At 36.9% G+C, this 14,972-nt stretch overlaps 1 protein-coding gene across 7 annotated transcripts in view; it reads left to right on the forward strand.

Moving 5' to 3' along the window:
• Positions 1–14,037, forward strand: part of LOC106790225 (autism susceptibility gene 2 protein-like) — a 28,650-nt gene extending 14,613 nt beyond the window's left edge. The window contains exons 1-16 of one of the 7 annotated variants that reach the window (XM_014754983.1): positions 7,906–7,925; positions 8,069–8,254; positions 8,461–8,574; positions 8,661–8,696; positions 8,795–8,821; positions 8,905–8,965; positions 9,056–9,258; positions 9,339–9,713; positions 10,030–10,274; positions 10,387–10,500; positions 10,704–10,927; positions 11,071–11,309; positions 11,537–11,710; positions 11,901–12,177; positions 12,283–12,424; positions 12,654–14,037. In XM_014754983.1, the coding sequence (XP_014610469.1) occupies positions 7,923–7,925; positions 8,069–8,254; positions 8,461–8,574; positions 8,661–8,696; positions 8,795–8,821; positions 8,905–8,965; positions 9,056–9,258; positions 9,339–9,713; positions 10,030–10,274; positions 10,387–10,500; positions 10,704–10,927; positions 11,071–11,309; positions 11,537–11,710; positions 11,901–12,177; positions 12,283–12,424; positions 12,654–13,647 (3,414 nt within the window). In that variant the 5' untranslated portion in view covers positions 7,906–7,922 and the 3' untranslated portion in view covers positions 13,648–14,037. Of the gene's footprint in view, positions 1–7,905; positions 7,926–8,068; positions 8,255–8,460; positions 8,575–8,660; positions 8,697–8,794; positions 8,822–8,904; positions 8,966–9,055; positions 9,259–9,338; positions 9,714–10,029; positions 10,275–10,386; positions 10,501–10,703; positions 10,928–11,070; positions 11,310–11,536; positions 11,711–11,900; positions 12,178–12,282; positions 12,425–12,653 lie in introns of those variants that run through there. The other 6 variants (XM_014754977.1, XM_014754981.1, XM_014754978.1 and 3 more) reach the window with 6 other exon arrangements.
• The last annotated feature ends 935 nt before the right edge of the window (positions 14,038–14,972 follow it).

Below are 14,972 nucleotides of genomic sequence, written 5' to 3' on the forward strand. Positions count from 1 at the left end.
AATAAAATATAAAGAAAAAAAAAAGAAAAGAAAAGTGAAACGACAAATAGAATTTGTGTGTTTCAATAGAAATTACAATTTGAACGTCGAGCTTGAAAAAAAAAAAAAAAAAGACAAAAAAAGAAATAGAAAGTAAGGGGGGAGGGTGTTGAAAAGAACGTTCCGGGGGGTTACATTTGAGAAGAAAAAAATTGTTTGCTTGATTACACTGGCATAGAACGTTGAGAATTATTATTATTTCTTTTCTATCCCATGTAAATCTGTCGAAAGATTTTCACCTGTGAAAATAAGTCCCCCCCGTTGAAACTCCTCCCCAACCCCCGTTTCGTATCTCTCGAACCAAAGTTTTTCCAACCTTCTTCTTCTACTTCTTCCTCTTCTCTTACTCGTTGGTGGTGGTGGAGACTACTTTTATCGTTGTATTTACATCACAGTAAATATTTTTACTGCCACCGGTTTATTTCAAGCTCCGTTCCTTTTCACTAACACCACCACCACTACCACCACTACTACTACCAACAACAATAACAACTGTTTTATTACTACACTACTACTACTACTACTACTACTACAACTCACCCCCGACCATGGTCAACCATCTTTTTTTTTTCTTTTTCTTTTTAGTGTCTCGGACAACACACCAGACACATACTAACTTATTTTTCATTTTAACTTTTTTCCTTTAGCTTCACTTAACCTAACCTCACCTCACCTGACCTCACCTCACCTCAGCCTTCCTCAGGTCTCACCTCTCTGCATTTATTTTTGTTTTTGTCCTCGAGCAGGGTAAATGCCTTTATATATGTGGCACCTTTTTTAAAAACTGCATAACCGAGCAAGTAAAATTCACACTTTCTCTTTATATTTCATTTTCTCTTAGTTTCTCTCTTCTTCATATTACCTTCTGTGTGTTGCTTAATTTTTTGTTAGTATTTATTTATTTATTTTCTTTTTGTTTTTTAAACATCTCTCTCGTTAAGTAAGCGTAAACCTTTTATAAAATATTACGAGTATTTACACGTTTTATGAATTACTTTAAAATGGTCAGAAATAAATGAAAATTAAGAACATATATTATATTTTCTTTTTCTTTTCTTTTCTTTTATTTTCTTTTCTTTTTATCGTCCACTATATTTACACTCGCTTGTTCTCGTTCGTTGGTTTTTTTTTTTAATATTCAAAAAGGAATAATTAGCGAAATTATGTAAAATAAATTTGGAAAGAAATAAGAAAAAGAAAATGGCGCTGACTTCTTCTTCTTCTTCTTCTTAATAAGTTAGAATATAAACAATGCTGTCATGATAGGTGTGTGTTTACTTTTGGATAATTTTTGGAATTATGCCAAAATGTCGTTTTCATCCTCGCCACGTCAATTTGGCAACTGGCAAGGGGCCGAAATTTTCGTCAAACAGATGGTCGTTGTACCAAAGTCGTTGGCTGTTATTGTCCTGAACATAAAACTCTAACCAGAACGAAGAATTTATCTCTACTTCCATTTTCATCTTTTATTCTCTTTTCTCGAAATGTACGAAGAAGAATAGACAATGATACATTTCTGTCAAATTTAAAGCAAGTCACTAACCATTCGTACGCTTTTACACGAGACATTTATTTTATTTTCCATCCTCTATATATGCACATATTTATATGTATGCGTATATGTGTGTGTGTGTGTGTGTATATTAATAGACATGTACTTCGTCGTTGCTAACAAAATATTCATCGAGCCGCGTTAAATATACCCACGTGCGGCTAATATGCATGTCCAGTTCTTCCACCTCCCCTAAATCTCCCATTACTTGGTGTTAAGGGTGGTGGTGGGGGGGTGGGGTTATTCGAGGGCAGTGCACAAGAGTGGGGGAGGGAGGGAGGAAGGGAGGGCTTGCATTATTTTCCTCAATGAAATTGCACGCCACGATTATATTCAATTAAAAGTTATCTTATTTTCTCTTCGCTTTCTTTTAGAAAAAAAAAAAAAAAAAAAAAAAAAAAAAAAACACCATTGGTTTGTTTTAGTTTTTATTTCGTTTTAAATTTGTTCGCGCCAGATTTTTTCGTTTTGATAACGTTTGAATAAACTTTCAAAATCCCGCGCGGCCAAGAATTTTCGTGTGGGGGAAATGCGCGTTTGTATTTAGGGATTTTTTTTTTTCTTTTTAGTAACCCCTGAAATATTTGTATTGCAATAACCAATGAGAGATTCGTAAGAGTTGGGAAGTATTTTAATATTATATTTTATTGACCAATGACGCGTCGATACGCTCGACAAAAATCATACGAAACCGACCAATGACTTGTTAATACGTTATATGGTAATCTATTAGGTTATCAATTTTTAATTGACTTTAATATTTATTATATTTCATACATATTTTTTTGTATGTATCAAAAATTTAAATATATTAAGTATTGAAATCAGAGAGAAATTCAAATAAATCGCGTTACCTTTTAACTAGTTACTAGATTTATAACTAAAGTAATAGTGTTATTTACCTATAAACGCGAACCAATGAAATGAATTTATTTTTAAATTTAAATATCCCGCGCATTAAGTTTTCACACAAAAATAGAAATAAATCGCGCGGCAAAACTATTTAGTTATATTTTCAAATACATTAGTAACATTACGTTTCTTTTACAAAACTAACCAATAAAGATTGATTTGATTAATTAATGAATGAATGAATGAATGAATTAATTTTCTGGTTTAACAACACACTAATTTCGTGTAAAGATATTTAGTACGATAAATTATCTAAGGATCGTTCGTGCGTTACACACACATTTGCTTGTGGAACATCATACATAACGTCTATGACATAACGCGCGTATATTAAGAGACACGCGGAACGATTTGTCGCAAGCGTCAACATGTCGCGCGCCGCACAAACGAAGGAACGGGACGAACGTACGAAAACGAACCAACGAACGAATGAACGAAGGAACGAATGAACGAGGGAACACGAGCGAACGCCCGATGATTAGAAGTCCAGATCGTGTCAACGCGAAACGAGTATAGTTGGGAAGAAATGTGGCAACGGTGTACGGACGAGTTTAGTAGCCGGCTAACCGAAGCACAGAACACCGGTGGAACGTCCGCGTGTTGTACGAGGACGACCTTCCTTCACCCGTACCATATCGAGAACAACTTTGCGCCTTCGAGTTGCATACGGGTTGCTGCAAATAATTCACCTTTTTCCACCATTTTTTAATCGCAAAAAAAAAAACAATTGGTTAGACCATTTTTTCTGCAACTTTATATTTTTCACCATATTTATTTATATTTTATATTATAATCATCAATTTTTTAAAAGATTGACGACGACTCACACTCTATGATGGATAGATAATAATATTCATATTTTTCTCTACTTCGATGCAAAATGGCGGCACTTTTAAATGTCTCTCTTCGTCATATTTATTTCTAAGGATTATAATCGTTAAGAAAAAAAAAGAAAAAAAGAAAAAGAAAAAAAGAAAAAAGGTCGTTCGATGTTGTTGCATCGATGTTTTTTTTCTGAAAAGATAAAAATCAAATGTGATATTCTAGAATAATTTATAACTGTTGATCAATTTTATATAACATTGCTGCGATACTCGTTTCCTTTTTTTTTTTTTCTTTTTTTTTTCGTTATTTGCGGAATATAAACGTTATTTAAATGAATAGATTACGTATCAGTTATTATTGCGTTTATTATCCATACGCTAGTTATTTTTTATTGATCCGATTATAAAAAAAAAAACAAGGAAATGTAAATACTAAACACAGGATGATCTGTCATCTAATCGTCGATATTAATTAATTCGCGTTCCTTTTTCTTTTTAACGTTTTAATTCGTAGCAATGTTAAAGTTTGTTAAAAAAAAAACAAAAACAAATCTTTAACGATTTATAAAAATGAAAACGCATTTTCTCTTCAAAAAAAAAAAAAAATATATATATATAGCCAAAAAAAATTACTCGATAAAAATATTCGTATTGTCTGAAAAGTTTTTTACCGATCGAGAATATTTCCGTCTATAGATTTATTCCTAAATCGGCAAAAACTTTCCTGAATTAACCTAACCGTGTGTATAATAATCGTATGGGTTTATCCAGAAAATTTCTACGCCAATTAAATATTATTAATGTACATAGAAATATTTCCCTAGATCGGCAAAAATTTTCCGTTCAAATAATGGTGCGCCGGATGCATACATGCATACATATTATGCGTTATCTAACAGGAAAGTTTTTGCCGATTATGTAAAAAAAATTGTATGGACATATGAAAAGGAAAAAAAAAAAATATCAATCGTCGCAAACATTGTGTGTGCAAGCCTTAACAGTAATAGGAATAGAAGTAGAGGTCAATAAAATATATACTCGAGTAAAGTTGCATTATCAAATAACAAGAAGAAAACTAAATCCTAAAGAGGATTCTTGCGATAAGAGAATACGAACCGAGGTAAACCAACCAGTTTCCTCGACGTAGAGAAAGAAGAAGACAAGAAAGAACCAACGAATGAACGGGATGAACGAACGAACCAGCGCAAAAGAGAAAGAAAAGGATAGAAAAAAATAAAGAAAGAAATAAATAAAGAAAGATAGAAAGAGAAAGATTCGAGTAACTACGACGCACTCTCGAGTACTTTTTTCCTAGACGGGTGCAGTAAAGAGAAGGGAATGGAAGGGACGTGGGAGGGGAAGGGGGGAGGGAAGGTTAGCGGTGCGCGGAGGTTTATTCAATTAATTCGCATCTCGCAAAGCAAAGTTCGTAGCGCGCTTATTCGAACGGCGCGGAACGAACAACGTCCTAGGGGGTTTCGTTTCGCGGTTGGCACACGTGCGCAGGTGGTGAGGGAGAGGAGTGGGAGGGGGGTGGTGGAAGAAGCAGAAAAGCGTGGTGTGGCTGCTGCTGCTACTTTTCGCAAGAAAAGAGAACAGTGCTGTTGCTGCTGCTGCTGCCGCTGCTACTTTTTTACACCGGGATAAAGATAGAAAGAGAGAGAGAAAAGATCCTAGTACTTTTTTCCCCTCTTTGCTTTGGCATACGCCCGTAATACGAGAGAGGAGAAGATACAGGATAGAAAGAGTGGGGGGGAGGCGGGTTAAAAAGAAGACGAAAGAGAAATAGGAGGTGGACGAGGAAGAGTAGAGGGGATGGATGTATCGAGAGAGAGAGAAAGAAAAAAAAATAGAAGTAGGGGAAATGAGAAGGGAAGAAGAAAAAGGAGATAACGCATTTTGCGGCGTGCGAATGAACGGGAAGAAGGAGGAAGAAAGAAGGAACAAAATGAGAAATAAAGAAATTGAGAAAGAACTCTGGTGTATAGAGAGAGAGAGAGAGTAATAAGACTCGAAGTGAACGCGCCCCGCGTATTCGAGATAGAAAAACAAATAAAGATAGAAAGAAAAAAAGAGAGAAATCGAGGTTCGACGAAGAGGAGGATGAGGAGGAGGAGGAGGGTTGTTCTTTCCAGCTGGCCTGGCAAAGGAAAGAAGGAGACTTTGGTCTACGCGCGGTTGTTCGTTCGGTCAATGTCTTCTCTTTCTTTCTTCCTCGCTCCTCATTCGGTCTATCTTTCTCTTTGTCCCTCTGATTCCCTCTCTCCTAAAAGTCTCTCCTCCAAGCTCAAGAAAGGAAGGAAGGAAGGAAGGAAAGGTTTCCCTCCCTCTGTTATCCTCCCCACTATGAGTACTACTCCCGTGCTGCATCGCGCACACGAGACGACTCTGGTGCTGCGAATCCCTCTGTCATCCTACATCCTCCCACCACCTCCTCCCACCTCCAGCACCGTCGCCACCGTCGCCGTGGCCGCCACCACCGCCACCGCCACCATCGTCGATCTCTCCCGAGCAACAACGCTGCATCATATCCTGTCGTAAAACCTGTCGTGTGCCGTGTCTCGCGTTGTGTCGTACACATCTCTTATCGTGCCTTTCTTTTTTTTTTTTATTATTATTATTATTATTATTGTCCATAGTAATCTTAATCGTCGTATCTATAATACTACTTGTTGTTCTCTTCTCTTATGATAAAGAAGGAAACAACAATAATGATGTTGTTGTGCCGTTACTATTATTCGATGTTATTACAAGTTTCCGTCCAGTTATTTTCATCGTCATCATCATCATCGTCGTCGCTCGTAGATCGTTCGTTAAAAAATTCCCTTTCTCCTGCTCTGGGCTTTCATCCACCTCCTTTTCCTCTTCCTCTTCTTCTTCTTCTATTACTACTACTACTACCAGTCGTGTTATTCCAGGGGGCAAAAGACACGACTGTGGTGTTGTAGAAACGTATACTATCTCTGCTCTGCTGCTCGGAGTAGAGAGCGCCACTCGCGAACGAATGTACGAACGAACGAACGAGCGTGCGTGGCATTGGACATACCTCACGATTTAAAGCACCCGTCGGAAAAGGCGTTCTCCTCTGTCGCGCGAGGGATTTGCCGTCACCAACCCCTACCACCATCGTTACTACTTCTACCCTACCCTACCCTACCTTACCCTACCATACTAGCCCCCACTCCTCTTACGGTTACCCCCATTTTACTTCTATTCTCCTTCCCTTATCACAACGCTGTCGGTCTTTTGACGTGCGCTCGCGACACGCCGTGAAAGTTCTCTGGCCGCCGTCGGTACCGTCGCTGTGTTGCCGCCGCCGCTACCACCATTACCACCACCACCAACACCTTTTCCCTCCTTCTCCTCCTCCTCCGCAAACCACCACCACCACTATACCACTACCACCACCACTACCACACTACTACACTACCTTCACCGCCGTGCTTCCAGGACAAGGAGATAATCTTCGGAGATACCCGAACATGGTGATCGCAGTGCACGAACGCACCAACAACCGTGTATATATAGTGAAATTCCGACGCGCGGTATAGGAAATATTACATATTCTTTCTCTTAAAAAACTAACACAAAGAGAAATATAGAAAGAATTTATTAAAGTTAAATAGAGAAAGATTAAAAAGAAAGAAAGAAAGAAAGAGAGAGAGAAAGTACTAGTGGGGTATTACATTGGTCGAATCATCTTTTTTTCTCTCCTGCTTCGTCCGCCTCTCGTTTTCGATCGGTCAGAAAACGAGAATATTTTTCTTTCTTACCACGGGTTTTTCTTCTTTCTTTTTCTTTTTTTTTTTTTTTTCGTAACCTCAAAATTATTGTTGCACGTAGCACTATGTGTGTGGTTGGGATATATGTTACTTTGATGAAAATGGAAAAAAGTTTGCATTTTTTTTAATTAATGCAGTTTATTCTTGGACGAATGGAAAAAAACTACTATACAGGGATTTACCGTTGTTATTGTTGTTGATTGGTCGTCGTCGTCGTCGTTGCTCTGCTGTTACTACTGGATGCTGCTGCTGTTACTATTATTGCTGTTGTTATTGTCTAGTTTTATTTAATTACAACGCACCAATGACAACCGGATTCTTTTTATGCAAATGATCGTATAACCAATGTGTTGCTAACGTTTCTTTCTCAAGGATATCTTTTCTTTCCTTTATCCATTTTTGTTAGGGGTATTGGAGCTCTCTCTTTCCGTCGCGCGTGTGTGTGTGTGTGGTTATGTGTATATATACGTGCTGTGTCCTCTCTCCTTTTCTCTCTTTCTCTCTCTCTCTTGCGCGCGCGCGTTTAGTTCACTATCTCGCTCGCTTGTTCATTCGTTAGTTCGTCCGTTCGTCGGTAAGTGCGCTCGTGTTCCAACCAATAAGCGCGTTCTGTGAAAAATTAGGCGCGAAAGATGAAATATACGAATTATCTATTGCAATCATTCTGGGCTGCCTAAATTGACCTGGAAGTCTGGGGTAAGAGGAAGGACATATATTCCTTTTTTTATTTACCCTTTCTTTTTTTTACACATTTTCAAATATAAATTGAAAATCAATTTCGGAAGGAATGACATATTTTAGGATTTGTCGAACATGGTATGTTTTTTTCAATGGAATTTCATTCTAAAATATTTCTAATAATTTTATATCTATATATTCTTATATATATATACAGAATATTATGAAGAATATCCTTTGATAATTCTTTTTAACATTTTATTAATTTTTTTTCTTTTCAGAGTGCAATAAAGCTAGGTGGTAAAAATAATGTAAAGAAGTTGCATACGTTGCTGTCGATAGTTGACGAAAAACCAAAGCTGGATACTGGACAAAACAATAGGCACACCGAGCACCATATCAAAAATCATTTCAAGCACAACCATTATACACATAATTCCATATTGACACCATCGACGCTCAACCAGGTAAACTTGCAGTATTTAATATTACATTGTTAATTGCTTCAGCTCGATTTAACACATTCACTATTGATTTCCATTGAGAACTCAACGTAACGCATTTGTAATGGTAATCAAAGCAATAAATAAATTTTTCCTACCATGGTCTAGTAGCGAACGTGTTAGTCTTTTGTTTTCTTTGTTAGATATAATATTATATAATTATTTTACAGGGTCTAGATGCAGGTACAAGCGACGATAGTGGTAGAGCGTCTGAACAATTGCATGGCCCTGGTATACCTAGGGATTGCCAGGACGCAGACAGTTCCAGGGACCATCTCAGCGATGTATGTTTCTTGTTTCATATAACGTTACACATATGTACAAATACGCGTATACATGCTATTTACAAATGTATGCATTTATTTTACAGGCTAGCAGTCATTGCAGTTCGGGTAAAGGTTATATCGTAAGTAGTTTTAATATTTGTTCATTATCGTTTAATAATATTTCAACGATCAACCGAATTATTATTAATAAAATGTTTGGTTTTTATGTTCATTTTAGTGTGATAGTGAAGGAGAAGACGATAAGGTATTTAAAGTTTAATTAAGGTGTTCGTATTGTTTCAAATTTCATTCATTCAATAGTATCTAACAAATGTCTGTTTTATAAAGGGCTCGGATGCAGAGTCGATACTCTTTGAATCTTCTACCCCACCACCCCTTGCACGTAAATGTAAGTATTTACAAATACGATTTATTACATTATATGCAAATGTTAATTTGCATAGATACAAAAAAATGATATGAAATTATTATTTATTAGACGAGCTGCCATCTTCTTCACCGCACGTGTTGCCTCCAACGAACGGAGCAGGAGGATCTCCTCCGGACACGGGTGGACAAATTTCCAACCCTGCAACGGATGCACCGGCACCTATACCACCACCAGTGCCAGCATCTGCACCAGTTCCAACCGCACCGAGTCCTCCTAGCCCAACATTACCCCCACACATATCCCAACCACCGGTAAATACGAAAAACATATTAATAATAATCATTTCTGTATATTAAGATAATATATAAATGACATATAATAATCATTTCAGATGACTAGTCCACTGGCAGCCAATCCTCGTGCAATAGCTCCGCAGCAACGACCAGCCTCACCTGCTCTGCCACCACCTTCCTTATCCCAACAACCTCATACTACGATACCTGCATTGCATCCACCTAATGTGCCCCTCGTTTCATCGAGCCATACTACTAGTCCGGCGGTAGCTAATTTAGGTGTAGCTCCAGCGGCACCATCAAACGGTGCTGCTACTACAAGCTATCCACCACCAATACCCATGGCCGCCTATCCTCAAACGCAACCGTCTTATCCACCGCTTTATACACCGTATACAGCTCTAAATCATAGTCCGTATCTCCCACCTGCGGTACCATCTCCTTCCCATTCTGCTTCTTCGCGTACAGACGTGGTAAGTATTACATACATGATAACTGTATCTAATATCGAACATCTCAAATCTTGAGAAGAGTACATTTAAAAGATTCAGATTATTTTACGATTAGAGTTTTAAAAATGTTTAAAAAGTATTTTGTACACCGTCGATAAAAAGTTCTAATACAAATATGATCGTGTGTTCGTATGATTTTTAATATTTACTTAAGATTTATAGTGCATTAAGTTCCATATAAATTTGACACTAAGAGAAATAGTAATTTTGATCTGGATAATATAATTCATTGATATATTTGTATTATTATTTTGTTTTTCTTTTTTTCTTTTTTCAGAGAGGAAGTAGAGCTTCTCCTTGTACTAACATAAGTAAGCAGACTATAGGAAATAACATCACGAGTCATAATAATACTCCTTTGAGTGCTGCTACTACAACATGCGTGTCTACGATAACTAATACAGTTACCACGGCGAATACCATAGCTCACAGAGATATGGTTGCCTGTAGTCTGTCTGGAAGAAATAATAATAATAATTCTCCGCGTGGACATAGTCCTAGTCGAGAAAGAGACAGTTATAGGTATGATAACATATTAGTCTAGTCATTTATTAAGTTAATAATGAAATAGTAAAAGTCGGATTTGTAAACGTCTTAAGAAAGTGTAATATAATAATAGTAATGTTTGTTACAGTAGCAATGTGAGTAGCCTAAGTAGGGGCAGCATCACTCCCGTAAGTGTGCCAAACACGTCATCTCCAGCAAATTCTAGTCTAACTGCGTACACCAAACCACAAGGATGGATTGGGTGAGGAGAGAAAAAATTTTGTTTGGAAATTTCAAACGTTACGTTAACGTTAACAAAAATATTCGTACTTTTACAATCCTCGATTTTAAACTACAAACTTTATACTAAAATTCGTACGAATATTTTGTACGTTTACTGAATATTAATTTCTAAGATAAAATGATAATAATATTACTAATTATTTCTTTATTTATTAATTGTAGTAGCAACACAACCTCACAGCTCTCTCCAGCAACAGCAACGTCTGTACCAAGGCCAACTCCACCACCCGTACCTCCACTTGGGATTCATACATTTCCACCACCTATGTTCGCAGCTCCTTTACCACCACCTGTTTCTAGTTCCAGTCCGCATACTTCACTGCCTTCACTTCCTCCACCTACGACCAACCCCAACCCGTTTTCGGCAGAGTCACTTTTTCAAACAAGTAAGTTTATAAATTGATTTTAATCTTTTCTTTTTTTTTTTTTTTTTTTTTTTTTTTTTTTTTTTTTTTTTTTCAAAGGTTTTCTAAAGGACGATTATGGGATTGGATCTAACAATTAAAGGAAGGATATTAACCAAAAGAAGGGGTGACTCATGTTACAGGTCAAGCGGACCTGTTAAGGAGAGAGCTTGACAATAGATTTTTGGCGTCTCAAGATAGGAATGTCAACGTAGGGGTTGGAAATTTGGGTCCACCGCCGTATCTTAGAACGGAAATGCATCATCATCAACATCAACATACGCACGTGCATCAGCACACGACGCCGTTGCTTCCACCAGCAGCGGCAACTACGTTGTTTCCTCCCCCAATCGTAAGTTTGAATGTATGTAAATTTATTATTATTATTATTATTACTATTATTATTATTTTGTACAGCAATTTAATATCTTTTGATGCCTTGATATGAAAATAATTATTTAGTTTTGTATTTTGTGCATATATAATACACACACATATACACATACATACATTTAGTAGAAAAGAAAAAGAAATAGATTACACCACACGTTATCATCTACTTGTAAACGTTTCTAATTTTCTTTAATACAGTTCAAAGATATACCAAAACTTGGCGGAGTGGATTCCCCCTTTTTTCGAGGTAATTTAAACATATCTGGATATACCGGATTCAACACGGGAATACTTCATCCTGGGATTGGTCCTCCATCAACACCTTTTGTACCTCCCAATCATTTAACATCATTTGCACCAAAGGTAAAAAAGGCATGTGCTGAAAAAAGTATCTGAGAACAAGATTTGTATTAAACGATATATTAAATATATGTATATAAATATATATATATATATACTATATTATTATTATTATAATATATATATATTTATATATCGTGTATCACCGACACTATTCGTTTGAACAATTTTGCTTACATAAATATTCTATTACTTCTTGTAGAAGAACGGAAAATGGAATGCAATGCATGTACGCATCGCATGGGAAATTTATCATTATCAACAAAAGCAACAAGCCGAAACAAAAGCTGGAAGTGTTAACACCAAAACAGAATTGTTAAGACCCCCAAGCCATCTCTATCCAGGAGGACCCGCAAGTGGTTTGGGAATGTCTGCTCCTCCTATGGCACCTCCATTCCCAACTAATATGCCACCTGCGCATCCTGCACCACCTCCACCTCATCCCGTTGGTTTCCTATCCACGCCAACTTCTCATTTAGGTACGTGCCATTTTATATTATACACTAATGTTTTTAATATTAACCCCTAAGAGAGGTATATATAATATTGATATTATTTATTATAATTTGGTTTTTATTTAATAGGATCTGGAATGTCACCATTTGGAAGATATCCTTCAACGTTTGGAACGCCAAATCCAAACTTTCCAGGTCTCTCGAGTTTTCCTCCAGCTAGAGAAATGCCACCTTTGAGTGGCTTGAGTTCTGTTCACGATCCATGGAGAGGGTAAGTCATTTAAAAAAACAAATAAGAAATAAATTATTCTAACAATATATCCCTAAATTTAGCATAATTTTTTGTCCGTTTAGAATGTATATAAATGTTAAAAATTTCACATGGCTTGAACAGAAAGTTCAGAGTAGGGAATGTATACATATATACGACCCATATGGTACTGAACGTGTTAAACAAGAAAAGATTCTAATTGTTTTTTCTTTCTTTTTCATAATTTTAGATTGCAACGTGCATCCACTGGCTTTCCACCAACCACAGTGTCATGGGGGTTGAAACCGGAGCCGCCAGCGATCGACAGAAGAGCCGAACTGGAGGAACGTGAACGTGAACGTGAACGTGAACGCGAACGTGAAAGAGAACGTGAACGGGAACGCGAACGTGAACGGGTACGTCGTGAGAGAGAACGTGAAAGGGAGGAACAACGGGAGAGAGAAAGACGCGAACGTGAAAAGGAAGAGAAAAGAAAGCAGCAGGAAGCTGCTGAAAGAGAACGCGAAAGACGAGACAAGGAGCGCCGTGAAATGGAAAGGCGCGAGTTAGAAAGAGAAAGGTTGTCACATCAAAATCGTCAGCACGTATTAGTTGGTAGGGAACGTTCACCTTTGAGAAACGGTTCGGCACCGTTGGACGCTGGTGAAGTAAGAGTTAAAGAAGAACCGCGTAGCAAGGATGACGAAGTAGTGATGCTCCCAAGGCCATCAGGTCCTGGTCCAGGTGGTACGTCAGGTACTGGTCCTGGACCAAATCCACTGCCTGATCCAAGATACCATCATCCGCATCCTCACACATATTTAACGAGGCATCCGCACAGTATGCCAGGACCGCATTCAATGCCACGAAGTATGCTTCCAGGCTTAGGTGCACATCCGATGCAACATTTCCCACCACCGTCTGCGGCGCCAGGTCAACCAGGTGCTCCTTGGCCTGCCGATCCCTTTAGGGATTACAGATACGATCCTCTTCAACAATTACGGTATAATCCTCTAATGGCTGCCTTCAGAGCCGAAGAGGAAGAACGTGCTAAACTTTACGCCGGATATCCACCGGGCCCAGTTAATTCATTAAGAGGCAAAGATCCTAGTCCTGGACCATTAAGTAATTTACATATGCACCATAGGGCAGGTCCTGGGCCGGGTGTACAAGCTAGACAACTCGAGCCTACATTAATGCACGCAGACATACACAAAAAAGAGGACGCCTCGCAATCCCGATGATACATCCTCCCTACGTCCTCAGCTTCTGCTGCAAGTGAACGCAGCACCGATGCCAACATCATCAACATTACCAACACCAACAACAATTTTTGAACAATTCGTGTTATATCAAACACTATCTTCTATATATACTTTTTCTCTCTTCTTAATTAATTAATTACTTACTTACTTATTTACTTATACATATTTACTTATTTACACATCATATCGTGTCATCCATCAATTCGGTAATCGGTGCTGAGATATTTTGCTAACGGAGATAAATAAATGGGGCGTTTATTATATTTAAATATAATATAACACACGGAGATGGATATTAGAAAACAACTTAAAAAAGAAAAAGAAAAAAAAAACAAGAGAACATCAAGAAGGAAAAAATATAAGGGGAAAGAAAAAAAAAAACAAAGAAACACAAAACCAATACACACACAAGAATAAAATTGTATATAGATATTATGTAATATTTATAGTTATCAAAGAGAAAGAAGTAAGAGAAAAGATAACGTGTGGGTAGAATATTATTAATTATTATTATTATTATTATTATTATTATTATTATTAATTATTGAAAAACTTCGACGAGAAATCAGGAAGAGAGGCACACAGTATAATAACCGTCGTACGAATTTATATACGGTGATATATGATGCTTTCTTTTTTTCTCCCTAACTCCCTTTTAAACAAAAATCACCCTCACCCAGAAGCCCCCGGCAACCCCCGAAACCCCCCAAGTCGTCTTCGTCATCGTCGTAGAAGAGAGAAGAATAATAATTAAATCATCGCAATCATCATCGGTGGTTGTTTTTTTGTGATTCTACGGAAAAAAAAGAAAAGACTACTGAAGGATTTTATTTGCATTGTGGTGATGCATTTAAAAAAAATGTGCAGAGGGTGGCACATTTGATGATGATGATGATGATGATGATGATGATGATGATGATGATGATGATAATGTATGGGATATCCGTGCTAGAAAAAAAAAAGATAAGAAAAGGTGACGACAAAAAATGTGATTTCTACGATTTTTAGATATTTGACTGTCATAGGTGTTATACAATTTCAATTTTAGTAATTATTATTATTATTATTATCATTATTATTATTATTATAAAAATAATAATTATGCGCATTGTTTTTAACACATAAAGAAAGAACAAAAGAAAAATGCAAAAAACAGCGGGAAAGTTAATGTGTGTAATATTTAAAAATAGTTACTATTATTATTATTATTATTATTTTAATTCTTATTATTATTTTTATTATTATTATCATTATTATTATTATTATTGTAAAAAAATATGCAGGAAAGAGAATAGCAACGTAGA

The sequence above is a fragment of the Polistes canadensis genome, unplaced genomic scaffold (assembly GCF_001313835.1).
Source record: "Polistes canadensis isolate GaletaPanama2010 unplaced genomic scaffold, ASM131383v1 scaffold_225, whole genome shotgun sequence".
Lineage (NCBI taxonomy): Eukaryota > Metazoa > Arthropoda > Insecta > Hymenoptera > Vespidae > Polistes > Polistes canadensis.